The sequence below is a fragment of the Phascolarctos cinereus genome, unplaced genomic scaffold, assembly GCF_003287225.1.
Source record: "Phascolarctos cinereus isolate Bilbo 61053 unplaced genomic scaffold, phaCin_HiC Scaffold_9;HRSCAF=440, whole genome shotgun sequence".
NCBI classification, from domain to species: Eukaryota; Metazoa; Chordata; class Mammalia; order Diprotodontia; family Phascolarctidae; genus Phascolarctos; species Phascolarctos cinereus.
Genome location: NW_027556402.1, coordinates 259,205,210 through 259,223,830, shown reverse-complemented (window position 1 = coordinate 259,223,830; position 18,621 = coordinate 259,205,210). Strand labels below are relative to the sequence as shown.

The 18,621-nt window shown below is 50.9% G+C and overlaps 1 protein-coding gene across 1 annotated transcript in view; it reads right to left on the bottom strand.

Annotated features, from left to right (window-relative positions):
* TPCN2 (two pore segment channel 2) overlaps positions 1–7,860 on the bottom strand; it is a 39,437-nt gene extending 31,577 nt beyond the window's left edge. The window contains 1 exon segment of the mRNA XM_020970721.2: positions 7,627–7,860. Coding sequence (XP_020826380.1) covers positions 7,627–7,753 — 127 coding nt within the window. The 5' untranslated portion in view covers positions 7,754–7,860.
* Positions 7,861–18,621: the final 10,761 nt, after the last annotated feature.

Below are 18,621 nucleotides of genomic sequence, written 5' to 3'. Positions count from 1 at the left end.
GGCGGGGGGGGGGGGCCGCACCTGAACATCCAGGATGCCCCAACCCTTGGAGATGGTCAGGGAAGCAAGGGGAGGACCCCACAGGGGCAGATGGAAGGGGTAAGAAGGGAGTCCCTGGGATGGGGCCCAGGGGTGAAGGAGCACCCAGCCCAGCAGAAAGCTTCCAGATGGCAGGGAAAGAAAGGCCTGCCCCAGGCTCCCAAACCCTTCATCCCCTGCCAGGATGGCTCAGTGAGCCTGTACAAATACAAACACAAGAAACCTTAAACCAGGAGCTGCAAAGGTAAGAGCATGAGATGGGGGCGAGACCTAACCTCGAGAATGACGCCGCAGTCTAAGGCCAGGGAGGGGCGGTGCCGGAGGAGGCAGGAAAGGGACCGGCTCATTTGGCCAGACCTGGGGAAAACCCTGAAGTCTTCCCTTTGGAGAACTGGGCAAGAGGAGCCATGGGCTGCAGCTCGAGGAGAACCTTTCACTGCAGTCCACCCAAAGGCGCAGGGCCAGGCGGCCCCAGAAACACGACTCCCAGGCTCCTGGCCACGTTTCCTGAATACGGCGGAGGTTAGCAGGGGCCTGGCCTGGGAAGGAAGATGCCTCTGAAGGGGAGGGGTGTGGGGATGATCTGGAACCCCTACCTGCACAAAGGAGGCTCATGGGGCTGGGAGGCTCTGCCCAGGGAGCCTCCACCTCCCAGGCTCCATAAGCTCACCCCTGGGCTTCCCCCTCCCCTGACCCACAGTGCTGCTCTGGCCAAAAACATCATCCCTCTGCAGCTACTGAAAGTCTGTCACCATGCCCAGCCCTGGCACATTTCTTGGTGTGCCCCCTCCTCGACTCTCCCTAAGGATGGGGGTTCTGCCACAGGGGTCCAGGTCGCACTCCTGAGGGATGAGCCATCTGTCCTCTCTCCCTGAAGAGAATAGGGAGCCACAGAGATTCCTTGAGCAGAGAAGAGACATGGGCACTGAGTGGACAGACTGGAGCAGGGACAGACTGAGGCAGGGGCTACTGTCCAGGCAAAAAGCAAAGCGGGAGCTGTGGATGGAGATGGAGACACCAGGAAGGTCAGGCTGCACCACCCTGAGGAGCCGGACGAAGATGTTGGTGGAGAAATAATAACAGCTCGTGGTCTGTAAGGAGATAGATGGACTCACAGATTTACAGGTGAGAGGGGAGCCGACAGGTCCCCAGCCCGGAGGTGGGGAGCACAGCCAAGGTCAGCGAGGGAAGAAAGGACCAGAGCCACTGACTGCCCAGCCAGCCTCTCTCCACCGAACCTCAGGGACTCAGCTCTCTCTCTCAAAGTAGTCCCCTTCACAGGCTGCACACTTATTACAAGGGAACAGAGTCGTTCTAGCCATTGATGAAACAGTCAAAGAACAAAGAGGAACCAGGTGATGAAAAAGGAGGAACAGCTGAACAGCCATTCCCCAATGGATAAACAGCCACAAGGTGCGAACACACAGAGACTATGCCTTCTGTCTCTTCCCTAGCCTCTCCCCTCCCATCCTTCTTTTCCTTCCTCCCTCCTTCCTTTTTCTTTTCCTTCCTCACCCCTTCCTTCTTTCTTTTCCTTCCTTCCTCCCTTCTTCCTTTCCTTTCTCTCTCTCTCCCTTCCTTCCTCTCCCCTCCTTTCTTCCTTCCCTTCCTCACCCCTTCCTTCTTTCTTTTCCTTCCTTCCTCCCCCCTTCCTTCCTTCTTTTCCTTCCTTCCTCCCTTCTTTTCCTTCCTTCCTCCCTTCTTTCTTTCCTTCTTCCTTCCCTTCTTCCTTTCCTTCCTCTCCCTCTCCCCCTTCCTTCCTTCTTCCCTCCCTCCCTTCCTTCCTCTCTTCCTTCTTCTCTCTCTTCCTTCCTTCCCTCCTTTTTCAGAGCCTGGCTCTCCCTCTCTTCCCCAGGCCAGAAGCACCATGGCCACTCCCAGATCCAGTGCCCCTACTGATTGACCCAGAAGCTTTGACCTGGGCTGCTTCTTCCCTCTACCCCAAAAAAGCCTGGTGACAACCCATGTGTGATCACCCTCACCCCACTACCACACAGACCACATGAGCTCGGCAGCCTCAGCCTCCCAGGCAGTACGGACCCAGGCGGGCACCTCCATACCCGGCAAACAGGCAGTTTTCAAAGGAAGAAATCCAAGATTTCAACCATGGTTTGTATAAACACGTTCCAGAACACTAATAATTAGGGAAATGAAAATTAAAGCAACTTTGAGGCTCCACCTGGCACCCACGAGATTGACAGAGAACAGAAAAGGGAAATGCCCGCTGCTAGAGGGCCTGGGCAGAGAGGCCCCAAGTGTTTGTTCCTGGGGAGGTGTGCCCTGCATCAGCTGTTCAGGACTGACCAGAAGGCTACCAGACTGTGCCCACAGCCTCTGCCCCAGCTCAACCACCCGGCTGCTGCCCACACCCTCAAGAAGCCCACAGAGCCGTCCAAAAACAGGTCCAGCATGTCTTCTGTAGGAGCCCCAAATGGGAAATGAGGAGGGTGCCCACCTCCTGGGGACGGCCAGACAAACCGTGGCATCTGAATGGAGATGGACCTTGCTGTGCCACAAGAAATGATGAAACGTTTCATGTTAGAGGAAACAGAGAAGAACCCTGTGTGCTGGGAGAAGAGTTCAGGCCACAACAATAGCACCAGAGAGAAACAATCCAGAAAGTCACTACAATGCCGACCGTGGCAACACCACATCACGGGTGCGGAGGCCAGCAGACGGGAACGGGCCACTCACTTCCTGTCAGAGCCAAGAGGCTACCGGCCTCGTCACTGGGGGCTGTGCTGGGCGGGACAACCGCGGACTCTTGGTTTTCCTTCTTTCTCTAATTTGTTTGTGGGGGGAGGGGAACAGGAGGGAGAGGATATAAACCCACTGGAGAACATCGCCTGCTTCTGCTTTTAAGGGAGAGGGAGGCTGCAGGGAGGCCGCGAGGCTGCCCGTGGTCAGGCTGCTTGGCCCTTGCTCACCTCTTGTGGCTTCAGTTCCTGCCCTTTCGGGCTGGGCCCAGCACCTGCCCCGGGCACAGGCCCAGTCCAGGGGATGACCCAGCTGTTCCCCTTTGGTTTGCTGGGCACCATCAACACGGGCAGGGAGTGTCTCGTCCAAAGCACCAAGCCTGGGGTTCCCTGTGGCTTTAGCAAGCCCCACATAGGGCTCCCAGCCCCTCAACAACACACACACACACACTCACTCACTCACACCTTGGTCCACTCCCTGCCCCAAACTCCCAGGGTCCACTGTCTGTACCCTGCCACCTCGTTCTTAATCCTGCCCTCTCCCCACGCACCCCACATTTCCTGTGTCTCAATCTCACCATCCCATTCAGATGAGAGACACTCAGAGGGCCCCACGGAGTGGGCCAGTCTTCTCTCTCACATCTACTATAGCCCCTAGAACAGGGCTGGCCTGGGAAGGATGGAAGGCAGGGGGAGGAGGAGTGGAGCCATTGGGGGAAGGGGGCCGGACACTGTGTGTACCCAGGCACCCACCAATGGTCAAAAGTAAGAGGGGAGATGGGCCCAGGCTGGAGCACCCACAGGGCCGCTACTAGCCTGGCATCTGCTCTATGGCACAGACCACATCACTGGAAATGCAAACAGTGCCTGCCTTATCTGTAGCAGGCACCTGAGAAGCACTGTGGGACAGACAGAAGGATGAACAGAAAGACAGAACTGGAGGGACGAGGAATGAGCATGACTGGACAGACAACAGGAAGGATCAGTCATAGTGAGGCAGCAGAGGTGAGGTGACCTACCCAAGGTCACACAGCCTGGAAGTGCCTGAGGCCACATCTGAACTCAGGTCTTCCTGACTCCAGAACTGATGCCAGAAAGCATCAATAATAATAACTTAACATGCTTCCTGGGTGCACCTAAGTGCTTCACAAATAGGTTTTCGTTCAGTTACACGGCAGGAGGCTGCCGTCTGCCCACACTGCACAGGAAGGGGCCGCACTGTCTGCTGCCCAGCACACAGCCAGCCCCCATCCTTGATCACCTGACAGCCTCCCTCCAAATCGACTCAAACACCACAGAAACGTAGGAAACACCTGTCCATGTGCTGGGGCCAGAAGAGTAACAGCAACCCCACCCCCTTCTCTCGGGACGACCCGGCAGGCGGGCAGTGCAGGGATTATTCAGACGTCACAGATGCAGACGCTGAGGTGCAACAAGGTCCTTCCCCAGGTAGGACGCGCTTGGGCCTGGGATTAAGCCGCGTCTCTGAAAACCGTGCTGAGCCCCTTCCACTGTCTGCCGCCTTCTCTGTGTGTGATGAGGAGGCCTCCCTGCGCCTTGGCGGGGAGCTCAGGCACCTGCTGCCCAAAGCACATGGTCTTCATAGGCACCCTGGCAGGATCTTGCCATGGCCCAACATCCACCACCTGGCCTGGGTCAGCAGCAGGCCCCACCCTGTGCCCAGGCCCAAGCCCAGCACACATCAGCACTGCCCTCCCACTCAAAAGGCCAGAGAGGAAAGGTTCCCAGCGTGGGGACCCCGGCACCTGATTTTTAGGATGCCATCTCTCTGGCTTACTATGAGGTCGGCACATGGATAGGCCCTATGGGGGGACAGAAGAGAGCCTGCCCTTGCGGGGCTGACAGTTCAGCTAGAAGCAGGGAACATGCCCCGCACGAGTAGGCTGTCATCAGGTGCTAGCCGGTGGGGCCCGGCCAGAGCACTCTGGGAGCGAGGAGGGCTTTCTGAGGCAGAGCAGATGGGACTCTAGCTGCACCTGACAGAGGAAAGGATTCGTGACTCACAGGACCACAGACTTCAATCAGGAAGGAACCACAGCTGGAATCTCATCCTAACGTCTCAGCTTACAGATAAATGCTCAGAGAAGGGAGGACTTTTGTCCAAGGTCACACAGCAGCCGGCTGATAGACCTCTGCCCCTATAGAGGTCACCTTCTCGCCCCGCAAGACTCTGTGCCTGCAGTCCCTTCTTCTGACTGGTCATTTGGGGTGGGGGGAGTCACATGAAGAGGGATTGGCCACCTTCTGCCTGCCCCAGAGGGAGAACTCAGAACACTGGCTAAAAGCTGCAAAGGCAGATTCAGCCTAGGAGAATATGCTGACAGTTAGAACTAGTCGGGAATGGAATGGGGCTGCCTTGGGAGGCAGTGAGCTTCCCACTGACTGGAGGTATTCAAGTAGAGACTGGCTGACCCATATTGGGGACACAGTGAAGAAGGGAGAGACTTGCTCCGATACAGGTCAGACCAGACTGACTCCTTTCCAGAGCTGAGGTCCCGGCCGGATCAACTTGGGCACGTCAAGACTATAAGGGAGGACTTTAAAAGCCCAAGCCTGGGACGCCACCCGGGAGCCAGACATTTCCACCAAGAATACCATGCTGGGCACCTTGACTCAGACCTTTGAGAAAGCGATGATCTCATCAGGATGAGGGCTCCCAGAGCCCAAAGGTGGCAGCAGCTCCGAACCTCCAGAGACAAGGAGGTACCTGGGCCAGGAGGTTAGTTCCCGCCCACCTGCTTGCCCGCCTTTAGGCCTCAGCCAGTCCGGATCCCAGGCACAGAGGCCACTGCTGGACCACGATTCCAGTCTGGTAGCACCGAGAAGGGCTGGTGAGCTGCCGGCACGGCCTGACGTGGCCGTGGGTCACCTCTCAGCTTGAGGAAGCATCAGAGGAGCCACTTGCCTCACACAAGTCCAGTCGTAAGGGAAGGAAGAAAAACCATGGATGCTGGCCTAGTCCAGAACCCCAGCGAATGGATCAGTGTGTGACCTTGGACAAGTCTACGTCCTGACTATAACATGGCACTCCCTCTCAGGCTCCTTGGCCAGATCTTCATCCTCGTCCTGCCCCTTCACTGTGGATATCCCCCAAGGCTCTGACCCCTCTTCTCTCTATACCATCTCCTGTGCTGATTGCATCAGCCCCCACGGTTCAAGCATCTGAAGACAGAGATGTATCTACCCCTAACCTCTCTCCCGGGCTCCAGTTCTGTACCTCCAAGTGCCTATCGGGTGGATCTCCAATTGGACGGAGGCATCTTAAACTCAGCTCGGCCAAAGCAGAATCATGCCCCTTCCCCCAAGCCACACCCCCTCCCTGACTTTCCCAGCATGCTCCCTGTGGCACACACAGCCTCAGTCCTCCTCGACCCCTTAGGCTTACTCATGACCTGCTGCTTCTACCCTCCCTTCCTAATATCTCTCATACAAACCCCATTCTCTCCCTTCCCAAACCTACCACCACCCCAGGTCAGGCCCTCACCCCCTGAGGCCTCGACTACTACCTTCTGGCCGGCCCCTCTGCCCAGCCTCCCCTCTCCCATCCATCCTCCACAGAGTCGTCAAAGACAGTTTTCTGAAGCCCACACCCAGGGGCTCCATGATGCTGAATACTCAGCAAGTGGAAGGAGTATACAGTAAGCACTTAATAAATGCATGTTGCATTGATGGGAGTTCCTAGGATAATAATAAGCCCATGGATCTAGAACAAAAAGGTACCTTAGAGATCAGCAAATCCCCCTGCCTCACTTTACAGGCCCAGGGAGGGCAAAGGACTCATGCACTGTCACTCAGAGGCAGGCTTTGAACCCAGGTCCTCTCAGCCAAATCCAGAGTTAGCCAAGATGATTTCTAAGCTACCTGGAACCTCGGTGCCACCTGGAAAAAAAGGGCTTTAGGGCTCCATCGGCTCAGAAATCATGGAGGCCTGTGATGCCTCAGGGTGGTAAGGTCAGCAAGCAAGCTAAGAACATTCAGTCCCGGCCTGCGTGGGCCCAGGGGACAGAAACCAAGCACCTCCAAAGGCCTTGGAGCCAGACTCTGGGGCGAAAGGACCCCCCGGACTCCGGCCCTCAGAGGCCTCCTAGGCAGTCTCAGGGACTCCCTGGGCCTCTCCAGCTGCCTTCAGGAGCCTCGCAAGCAGAGGATGCTAAGGTGAAAACTTGGAGGTGACCGTGGTCCGGGAGGGCAAGGAAGCTGTGGTCTGTGGGAAAACAGAAGGGACCTGGAGAGCTGGTCACTAGGGGCGTGTCCTGGGTACCTGCCATACCCCCTACCAGGTCCCCAGGGGCCACAATCTCCCCAGCTTAGATGCAGAGGTCATGGACTGTCCGAGCTGGGGGAGGGAGGCCTTGTGGGTGACCGGTGGACCCCAAGCCCCGGCTTCACATCAGGGGCTGTCTGAATTACATCCAGGGTTGGGGGCGGCGGGGGGAGGGGGGCAGGAGGTGTGCTACAGAACAAAGAAGAGAGAAAGTGAGAGCTGGCACGGACCTCGGAGCTGGACCCAGAGAGAGTTGGACTCCCTAAAGGGAGGCATGAGGAAGCGCCCACCCCCCCCAACTTTGGGTCAGCTCTAGCCGATCCTGGGGCGGGCGCGGGGAATGTCCAGGACCTCCCCTGAGCTCGGCCCTGGGTGGCGGAGAGGAGGGCAGGGCGGCCAAAGGGGAGCCGGCGCCCAGGTCAGTCCTCCCGCCCCTCCCCCGCCTAGGCCCCTCCCCCTCCCTTCCAGGATAAGCAGTCCTTCCGCTCTGCTCGGTCCCAACAAAGTCAGTTCGAGCTCCCGATCGCCGCCCTCCCCAGGCCCCCTCCCCGCCTAAGCCCTGCAGCACCTGGGCCCCGCCCCACCTGGGCCCCAGCCCCTGCTCACCTGGCTCGGCCGGGGCGCCGTACGAGCGGCCGGGGTCGGGACCGCGCCCGCCCAGCCCGTCCAGGGGGCCCGAGCCCGAGACGCGGGGGCTGCGAGCCCCGGACAACAGGGGCTCGCTCTCCTCCATGGGGCCGCCGAGGCCGGGACAGCCGCCACGCGTGTGCTCGCCGCCGTGCCCCCGCCGCCGCCGCGGAGCGCCGTCTCTAGCTCCGCGTCCGCCGCCCTCCCGGGCCCAGCTTGGGGCGGGGCCGGCCCGTGACGCTACGGGGCTCCCCTCCTGGGGCTGCCCAATGAGCGCGGAGGGAATCCCGTGACCCGGGAGGCGGGGCTGCCCCGGCCCCGCCCCTAGGCCGGGAGGGTACCCTCTAGAGCCCCCTAACCCCTCGGGAGCGCTGTGGAGGATAAGCGGGGGCCGGGGGACCCGGACAGACCCTCTGGAGCCCGGCAAAGCGAGGGAGTCAGGCCCAGACTCTCGTATCCGGAAATTCACTAATTAGTCAATTACTGCGGGCCAGAGTGGGGAGGAGGGAGATAGGGACGTCTGCAAGGGCGGGGCGGGGGGCGTCCTTCTCGAGCCTCAGGGGTCTCGGCTTCCCCAAGCGCAGAATCTGAGAGTTGGGGGGCGGTAGGCTGCCAGAGTCAGGGAGCCGTGGACTCAGCAGCCTCATCTTTTCTCTGCCTTAGTTTCCCCATGTGTAAAATGGTGTGATGATAGCACAGGACCTCCCTCGTGGAGTTGTGTTTGAGGATCAAATGGAATATTTGTAAAGCGCTTGGCAAATGTTTAAGTGATAATAGGCATGGTATTGTTATCGGGAGTGACACCTGAGGACTCGGTACCTTGGGGAACAACCCATTGGATTCTCTTGGCGGGGAGGCGGAGGGAGACAGAGAGACAGAGAGAGAAGAAGGAGAGAAGGAAGGAAGAGAAAGAATGAAGGAAAAGAGAAAGGAAAGAGAAGAAAAGAAAGGAAGGAGGGGAGGGAGAGAGGGAGGAAAGAAAAGAAAGAATTCATTGCACCCTGGGACCATTCTTCTGATTGTTAGGAAGTTTTTCCTCGTGTCCTTCATTTGCTGTTGAAAAGAGCAGCGCGTTGAAAATTCCTCCTGGTCGTCCCCAGCTGGTTCACAATCAACCGAGTTCTAGTATAAGCAGCTAGGTGGCAGAACAGATTGCATACGGAGTCAGTAAGACCTGAGTTCAAATGTTGCCTCAGATACTAGCTGTGCCTGGGCAAGTCATTTCACTGGTCTGCCTCAGTGTTGTCATCTGTAAAATGGGAATCATAATAGCGCCTACCTCCCAGGGCAATTGTGACGATCCATTGGGATCACCTATATTAAGTGCTTTGCCAACCTTAAAGCGATATGTAAATGTGCACTATTATTATTACATTAAAATACACTTAAGTTCTCTAGTTTCAGAGGGAAACTGCCCAGAAATTAAGGATGGGGAACATGAAGTAGAACTACAGAATGAGAGTTGAAAGGGGCCTTGGAGATTATCTGGGCCTTTCAAGTGAATTCTTTGAAGTCTGCTCTATCCAGCTCCAAGGTCTACAGGCAGACCTTATTTTATGGCTTCCCAGATAATGCATTTTTTTTTACAGATTGGAGGTTTCTGGCAACCTGCATCAAACATGTCTGTCAGCACCATTTTCCCAACAACTTGTGTTCAGCCTGTGTTTCTGTGTCACACTTTGGTCATTCTCACAATATTTCAAGCTTTTTCGTTACTATTCTATCTGTTATGGCAATCTGGGACCAGTGATCTTTTGATGTTGCTGCCATAATTGGGGGGGACACCACAAACCATGCCCATGTAAGACAGAAATTGCCATAGAGAAGCTAGGTGGAACTATGTGACCCTGGGCAAGTCACTTAATCTGTTTGCCTCAGTTTTCTTATCTGTAAAATGGGAATAATAATAGCACAACCCTTTCAGCAACTTTTCTTATTTCTTCTTCATCTCACTCTCCACAGCAACTGTTCCAAACCTCTTCTTCTGTCTTTAAACTTCCCACCTCTTCCCTGCCTCAACCTCTGCTCTGAGGTCCTCACTTGATACTTGAAGGAGAAAATACAACCCACTCAATGTGGACAGCTCCCACTTTTCCTCTTCTCCACACTTCAAAGCCCTTTGGCATCATTCCCTGCTCCCTCTTCATTTATTCCAGTCTCTGATAAGGATTCAAGTCATCTAACATTTATTAAGTACCTACTGTGTGATAGGAAGTGTGCTAAGTGCTGGGGGTACAAAAAGAAAAGGCCAAGAAATAAGGCTCTCTCCTTGAGGAGCTCACTAGCTAATGGAGAGGTGGTCCTTTTCCTCCACAAAACCATCACTCCTGTGTCCTTAATCTCATTGCTCCTCATCTATTTCTCAATCTATCCTTATCTATCAGTCCCTTCTCAGCTGCTTATGATAAAAATGATATGCTTATGATATGCTTATGCTCATGATAAAAAATTATCATAAGATCCTACCATTTCCTAGAAGCCTGCAGCTCTCCTTCCTTTTGCCTCCATTTCCTCTCTCTGTCTCTCTGTCTCTGTCTCTCCCTGTCTCTCTCTGTCTCTCTGTCTCTCTCTTCCCCTCTCTCTCTCTTTTGTAAACTCCCTGTAATCCAGCTTATGACTCATCACCCAGCTGAAACTGCTCTCTCCAAAATTACCAATGGACACAAGTATTTATAGAAGCTCTTTGTGGTGGTAAAGAACTAGAAATGAAGGGTGATACCCATTCACTGGGGAATGGACCAGACAGTTATGGCATATGAATATGAAGGAATATTATTGTGCTGTAGGAAATGATGAGGTGATGGATTCAGAGAAACATGAGATGCCTTGTATGAACTGATGCAAAGTGAGGTAAGCAAAAGAACTTCTACAGTAACAACAACATTATAAAGACAAACAACTTGGGAAGGTATAAGCACTCTGATCAATGCAATAACCACCCACAATTCCAGAGGAGCAGTGATGAGCCAAACTGCCCACCTCCTGCCAGAGATGTGATGGGCTCAGGATGCAAGATGAAATCGTTTTGGACAAAGCCAATGCAAGACTTTGTTTTGTCTGACTATACATATATGTTATGAGGATTTTGTGTTTCCGTTTTTCAGTAGGAGTGGGGAAGGGCAGAGGGAGAGAAAATAGATTTTTGTTCATGGAAAAAAAAAGTGATTTTAAAAAGTAACCCATGATCACTTAATTGCTAAATCTAATGGACTTTTCTCAATTCCCACCCTTCTTGACATCCCTGCGGTGTTGGACTCTACTAACTATCCTGTCATCTTGGTTATTTGTTCCTCTTGTGATATTAGCCTTCTGGATCTCCCCCACGTCAGTACCTTCTCTATTCAGCTGCCAAGATGTTCCTAAAGCCACAGAGAAGCTAAATGGAGCTATATGACTCTGGGTAAGTCACTTAATCCATTTGCTCCAGTTTCCTTTTCTGTAAAAATGGGAATAATAATAGCACAAACCTTTCAGTATTGTTGTGAGGATCCAATGAGATATTCAAAAAGTGCTTTGCAAATCTTGAAGTGCTATGTAAATGCTAGTGTAGCTCTGACCATGTCACCCTCCCATCAGTAAACTCCAATGCTCCCTAGTACCTCCATGGTCAAATATGAAATCCTCTGCTTGACTTTTAAAGCCCTTCATAACATGATCCCTTCCTACCTTTCCAGTCTTCTTACACCTTGCTCCCCTCCAAATTGGGATGATGATTTTGATGCCCTCTACTCAAATTAATCTATATGTATTCAGTTGATTGTGATTTGATGAGTATCAGTGATTGTATCTGTGAATTAAGCAGAATAGAATTAAGTTTCAGGTAAATATGTCAGTTGATGCTGGTAGGATGAGTTATGAATGATGAATCCGCCATGTATTCATAATTATATTAACTGTATCTGATTTATCAATTGGATTCATGTTGTTGGTTAGACAGAATAAGAATGGTATTGCTGCACCCCTCCCCCTCCAGTCTGTAGAGTGCTATAACAGGTTCATAAGTTGCTGAAATACCCCATCACCCCTGATGAATCACTGCCATCCGCTTCCTGCTGACCTTGGCTTCAAACCCGCAACATCCTAAGACACTGTCTGTCAACACTAAGGCCGTCTGACTTGCGAAAGGCTTGGGATGGTGTTGGAAGGGTCTCAAGACCTTTGGAGAGCCCTTCCTGAGATGAACTCTGGAAGGCCTGTGGACAAGGTCATTTTGATTGATGGACATCACCCTTAGCTGGCCGTAAGATTTCTGCACTTCTGGAATTGGCCAATTATGGAATTGTACCACCTCATTCTGGTTTTAGTTCTCTCTCAATGGCTATAAAAACAATTTCTCCTCAAGTAGAGGGCTCCGTGATCCTGAGGGAGAATTTAGGGACCCCAGACTCCCTCATAAGTTGATTAGTCATGCTTGGAGATCTCAATGGCTCTCCTCCAACTCTTTCCCTTCTTACTGTCCATCCCCCATGGCTGGCATGCTCTCCCTTCTCACCTCCAAGCCTCAGTCAAAATGCCACCTTCTACAGGAAGCCTGCCCTTGTCGCCCTCAATGCCAGTGCCTCCAGTTTACCCGATACAAGCTTGTCTGTGCAGTTACTTGCTTGTTGCCTCCCCCCGTTAGACTGTAAGGTCATTGAGAGAAGGGACTGTCTTTTGCCTCTTTTTGTATCCCCAACACTTACCACAGTGCCTGGCACATAGTAGGTACTTAATAAATGCTTGTTGACTTGACTTGGCTTTGTCCTCTTCCCACCTGTCCAACCACACCTTCTCAGTCTCCTTTGTTGGGTTGTTATCCATATCGTTCCCCTAGCTCTGAGTGAACCCCGACTTTCTGTCTTGTGCCCTCTCCTCTTTTCTCTCTACACTCTCTTAGCTATTTCGTCAACTCTCACTAATTCAATTATGATCTCTCTGCAGATGACTCCCAGACCTAAAATCCAGCCTCAGTCTCTGTCCTGAGCTCCATTTCTGCATCACCATTTATTTTTCTGTTGGACTTTTCAAACTGGGTGGCCCGTAGGACACCCAAATTTAACACGCCCAAAACCACACTTATGAACTTTCTTCCCAAATTCATCCCTCCTCCCACTCTTCCTGTCTCTGCCAAGTGTACCACCATGCCTCCAGTTATTCCCCTCCTCCTCTCTAATCTTCACACCCTTGGTGTCATCCTGGACGCCTCACTCTTCTCAGACTACATATTCCAACAGGTGCCATATTGGTAAATTTTACCCCCACAAGGGATCTTTTCTATCCCTTCTCTCCACTCACATAGTCATCACCCAAGTTTGGGCCCTAATCATCTCTCCATTAGACTCTTTTACATATATATATATATGTGTGTATGTGTGTGTGTGTGTGTGTGTGTGTATGTGTGTGTGTGTATATATATATATATATATATAATATATACACATACATATATACACACATAAACATATACATACATACATACATACATATACTGTAGCCTCTTAATTGATCTGAATGAATGTAAACTCTCTGTGGTTGGCAGGTGGTTAGTATGATAGGCCAAAAGAATCTTTCCTTTCCAGAAGAGCTTTGTGATGTTGGTAGCAGCCTCCTTCTCAACTCCTCCTTTAGATGTCCCCTGGGGCATGACTCAGTGCCCTCACTCAGACATATTTGGAGCCACTTGAACTGTTGGGGAAAGGTCAATGGCTGGAGAACAGGTTCCCCAGGGCTAATTGCCTCTGCGGGCAGAGTCCAAGAAGGCTCTTACCAAGCCTCCTTCTGCCACTCAGATCTTCTTATTCAGTCATTAACTAAGGTTGATGGTCTGAACTGATGTGGTCAACTCTTTCTCTGTTTTGGACACACATATGAAATCATCCTCAGCAGTGCCTCAAAGGGGTCCCACCTCTCACCAGGGTCTCTGCCAATGAAGACTGCAGCCAGTGGAGACAAGCCTCAGGGCCCAGGCTCTGGTCCCCAGATCCAACTGCATTCCTCCGCTCCGCCCCATATTACATGTCTTCTTTCAGACTCAGCTGTGAGCCAAGAGTCTCTATCTCTTTATCTCTCCTTGAATCAAGTGCCCAAAGCTTCCCTCTATAACCCTGGTGTCCCAGGCCCCCAAACCCTCGTGACAGCAGGCCCAAAGACATTCCATTCTGACTGGCAGCCGTCCAGTTCCCAGGGTGCCATTGTTCTAAATTCTACATGGGGAGTGTTGCAGCTGTAGCTACCATCCACTCCTGGAACTCAGTCAGCAGGCAGCATGCATGCTATCAGATTCAATGTTTACTAAGTATTTCCTGTGTACCAAACGCTGTGCTAGGCACAGACACACACACAGACACACACACACACACACACACACACACACACACACACCAAGTGATAATATCATAGACTTAAAATTAATCAATCAACAAACATTCACGAAGCACCTACTCTATGTCAGGCGCTATACTTGGTGCTGAGGGTACAAAGACAACAAAAAATACTCATCCACAGAATGTCCACTTTTGTTTTCGTTTGGTTTGTTTTGTGGCTTTCTGGTGAGGCAATCAGGGTGAAGTGACTTGCCCAGGGTCACACAGCTAGTAAATGTTACGTGTCTGAGGCCAGATTTGAACTCAGGTCCTCCTGACTCCAAGGCCAGAGCTCTATCCACTGCGCCACCTAGCTGCCCCTGGAAGTCTACTTTCTAACTGGGGAGACAACATGTGAGCATGCGTATATGTAGGTCTAGACCTGCATGGGTATATATGTATACATATGGATGTTTTTATATGGTATATATTACAGAAAGAACTCTAGGTGGTTTGGGGAAGAGAGGGCCTAGAGGATGGGGGGGGCATGGAAGGCTTCATGTAGGTGGTGCTTGACCTGAGTCTTGACGGGGATTCTACGAATTGGAAGTGGAGCCTACTGCCTGGTATGTAGTAAGAACGTAATCAATGCTTGTTGACTGACTGACTGACTGACTGAGGGGAAGAAGGAATTTGTTGGGGGAAAGGCTCAATGCCTAAAGTGGAGAACAGCCCATACACATTGTGGAAGCCAAGAGATGGAGGGTCATGTGGAAGAAACAGTGAGTGGGGCACAATAGTTGGGCTAAAGACAGTGTAAGAAGCTGCTCAGGTTCGAAGGGGCCCATCTGTGAAGGACTTGCACCAGCAAACACAAAGCTCTGGAGCTCTCAGGAGCCACTAGGATTTATCGGGTGAGGAAGCAGGGGTGACCTGGGCAGGCCCACTCTTTGAGAAAATCTCTTTGGAGGCTGCCTGGAGGATGCTTTGGAGAGGGGAGAGCTTGGGACCCGAAGGCCAATTAGAAGGCTGTTTACAAATGTGCAGGGGAAGAATGATGAGGGCCCAAGCTGGGCACAGGGGGCTGTGTTGTAGACACAGAAATATTGAACTTGGCAGTTGATTGGGTGAGGGTATGAGGGAGACAGTGAGGCCTCTCGGATGAGCTTCCACGTTCTCTGTGTGCATCCTGTTTGGACCTATTCTGCGTGCCTGCTGTCCGCTGCCCACCCCCAGCTCCTCACGGTTACGCTCCAAGAGGATTCTTTTGGTTTTTATTTGTGTCCCAGGTGGTTCTCGTGGTACTTGGCTACACTCTCTGCCTCCTTTCCTCCTTCTGCTCCTCTCACACACTCAGGTCTTTGCTATCTGTCTTCTGACCTCGTCATCCACCAAAACTGCCCTCCCCAAAGTCATCAATTCTCTTTCCTCGTAGCCAGATCTACAGGTCTTCCCTCAGTCCTCACCCCTCCCACCTTCTCTGCTGCATTTCACTCTGCTGACCACCCTCTCCTCCCCTTCAGGCTTTCACGATTCCCCCCCACCCACTCTCTCCTTTGCTGCCTTGTGTCCGTTAACTGCGGGTGCTCCCCAACGTCCTGCCCAGATCTCCTTCTCTCCCCCCTCTCTACACTATGGTCACCTCGGCTGATCCCATGGGTTTAACTACCAATTCTGTGCAGATGACTCTCAGGTCTTTATTTCCAGCCCCGGTCTCCCCCATCTCATATGGCCAACCACCTACTAGACATTTCAGACTGAAGGTCCTGGAGACATCTTAAACTCAACATGTCCAAAACCGAACTCATTATCTTTCCACCTAAACCCTCCCCTCTACCAGCTTCTCTATTTCTGTCCTGAAGCACCAATGCTCTTCCAGTGTCCCAGGTTCATGTTGTTGAGTCATAACTCTTCTGACCCCATTGGGGGTTTTCTTGGCAGAGATACTGGAGGGGTTTGCCATTTCCTTCTCCAGCCCATTTGACAGATGAGGAAACTGAGGCACACAGGGTGAAGTGACTTGCCCAGGGTCACACAGCTAGTAAGTGTCTGAGGCTGGATTTGAACTCAGGTCCTCCTGACTCCAGGGCTGGCTCTCTATTCAGTGTGTCACCTAGCTGCCCCAGGTCCATAAGCGCATCATTTTCCCTGACTTCTCATCCCCCTCAATCTATATACCCAATCAGTTGCCAAGTCTCACTCTTTCTATCTTCCCAACATCAGGCCTCCCACCCACAGGTGACCATTTTAGTTCAGGTCCTCATCCCCTGTTGCTTTATTTTTGCAAATGGCTGCCAAAGGGAATTTTCTTGAAGCACAGCCCTGACCATGCCTCGCCTCCACTCAACCAACCCTATTGCTCTCCTTTCCCTCTGGGCTACAATGTGAACTCCTCTGCTTAGCTAGGAAAGCCTTCCCCAACTTTAACTCAACCAGTCTTTGCAGCCTCACTGGATGCTGTTCACCCTTCCACAGTCTGATGCAGCCAAACAGGCTTGTTCCCTCTCATCTCCCACTTCTGTGCCTTTGCATTGACCATCTTCCATGCCTAGAACACACTGCTTCCTTACCTTCATCCTTTAAGATGCAACTCAGGCACTGTCATCAGGGTGAAGCTTTTCCTGAACTACTCGACCACTGGTACTCACCAGACAATAATAAGAATAATAATGGCTAACATTTATATAGCAGTTACCATGTGCCAGGCACCGTGCTAAGCATTTTATAATTATTTGATCCTCACGATAACTCTGGGAGGGAGGTGTTATTATTATTATCCCCATTTTACAGATGAGGAAACTGAAGCAGTCAGAGGTGAGGTGACTTGCCCAGGGTCACACGGCTTGGAAATGTCTGAGGCCAGATTTGAACTCAGGATTTCCTGACTCTAGGCCTCGTGCTCTATCCACTGTGCCACCTACCTGCCCCTAGTATTAAATGCTCCCTTGTCTTACTTTGTATTTATTTAACTACTTTGTATTATATTTATACTTATTAATTTTGTGTTATATTTATATTTATTAATTTCGTATTATATTTAGATTTAGCTGTGCTATGTTATATTTATATTTATTAACTTTGTATTATTTTATATGTAGCTACTTTGTATTATATTTATATTTATTAACTTTGTATTATTTTATATGGAGCTACTTTGTATTATATTTATATTTAACTGCTTTGTATTATATTTACATTTAGTAACTTTATCCTGTATGTATTTTTGTATGTACTTGTCTTCTCTATTAGAATGTCAGCTCCCTGAGAGTGAAGAGTGTTGCCTTCTTCATACGTATATCCCCAGCACCCAGCCCAATGCCTGGCACACAGTAGGTGCTTAATAAATATTTGTTGGGCCATTTGCCCAATAATCACCAAACAGCCCCAAGTCGAGGGTTCCTCAGTTTTGTTTTCTTTTTGTTTGGTTTCGGTCTTACTTAGGGGTCCTCACAAATATCAGGGCCAGGAAAATGTAGCCAAACTAGCTGCATCCTGGGTGCAAGTGTGCCGGCTCTGCTGGCTGCTTGGGCTGCTTTGTGTGACTGACGTGAAGGAACCCACCCTTCCCCAGATACAAATGTATTCTGAACGGCGTCTCCACCTTACCAGTTATAGTCTCTGTTCCCTGCCCCTTACATCCTAAAAAGTTATCAGACTCTAAAAGGGATCCACCCTTACAGTGTGAAAGAGGGGTTCTGTTTGTTTTGTTTGGGCAATAGACAGTTAATAGCAGAAAATCCCACTGTCCATGGTACAAGATTGATGATTTTACAAAAACAGTCAAAGCATGTGAGAGCAAAGATTCAGAGCTTAGTGTGCAGACAATGGCCCTTTTAAGAGGTAAAATTGTGCTCATGATTTCAAGAGAGTAAAAAGTGCTAGGGGAGGGAGGAGAGGGACACAGGAGACACAGGAATACCTGAATGATTCATAGCTTGGCTGGTAGGCAAAGGAAGGTGAGAATAGAAGAGAGACAGAAAAAAAAAAAGACAGGAGGAAGAGTGGGGAAGCTCCAGATCATTATTAACATTAGGGAAATACAAATTAAAACAGCTCAGGTTTCCCCTCATATCTCTCAACTTGGGAAAGATAATAAAAGACAAAAACAGTCAACCATGGCAGAGCTGCAGAAAAACAGGCATACTCATACACTCTTGGTGGAGCTGCAAATTGGTCCAAACATTCTGGAAAAACATTTGTAATCATGCAAGAACAGTCACTGAATTGTTTATACCCTTTGACTCACAGTTGCCATATACCCCAAGGAGGTGAAGGAAGAAATGTCCCTTTCATACACAAACATTTGTAGCCACACTTTTTTGGTGGCAAAAATACTGGAAACAAGGTGGGTGCCCATGGATTGGGCAATAATAAAGCAAATTGTTGTACATGCATGTAATGGAATGTAGATAGACAGACAGATAGGTAGATAGATAGATAAGATAGATTACCTTTCCTTATATACCCAGCACTTAGCACAGTGCTGAGAACAGAGTAGGCACTTAATAAATGCTTGTGGATAAGGATAATGATGATGTGCTAGGAGAAATGCAGAATTCAGAGACATGAGAAGATTCAAACCAACACAAAGAAAAGAAAATGGATAGAGCAACTGGCCCTGGAGTCAAAAGGACTCAAGTTTAAATCTGGCCTCAGACACTTACTAGCTGTGTGACCCTGGGAAAGAAGAAGA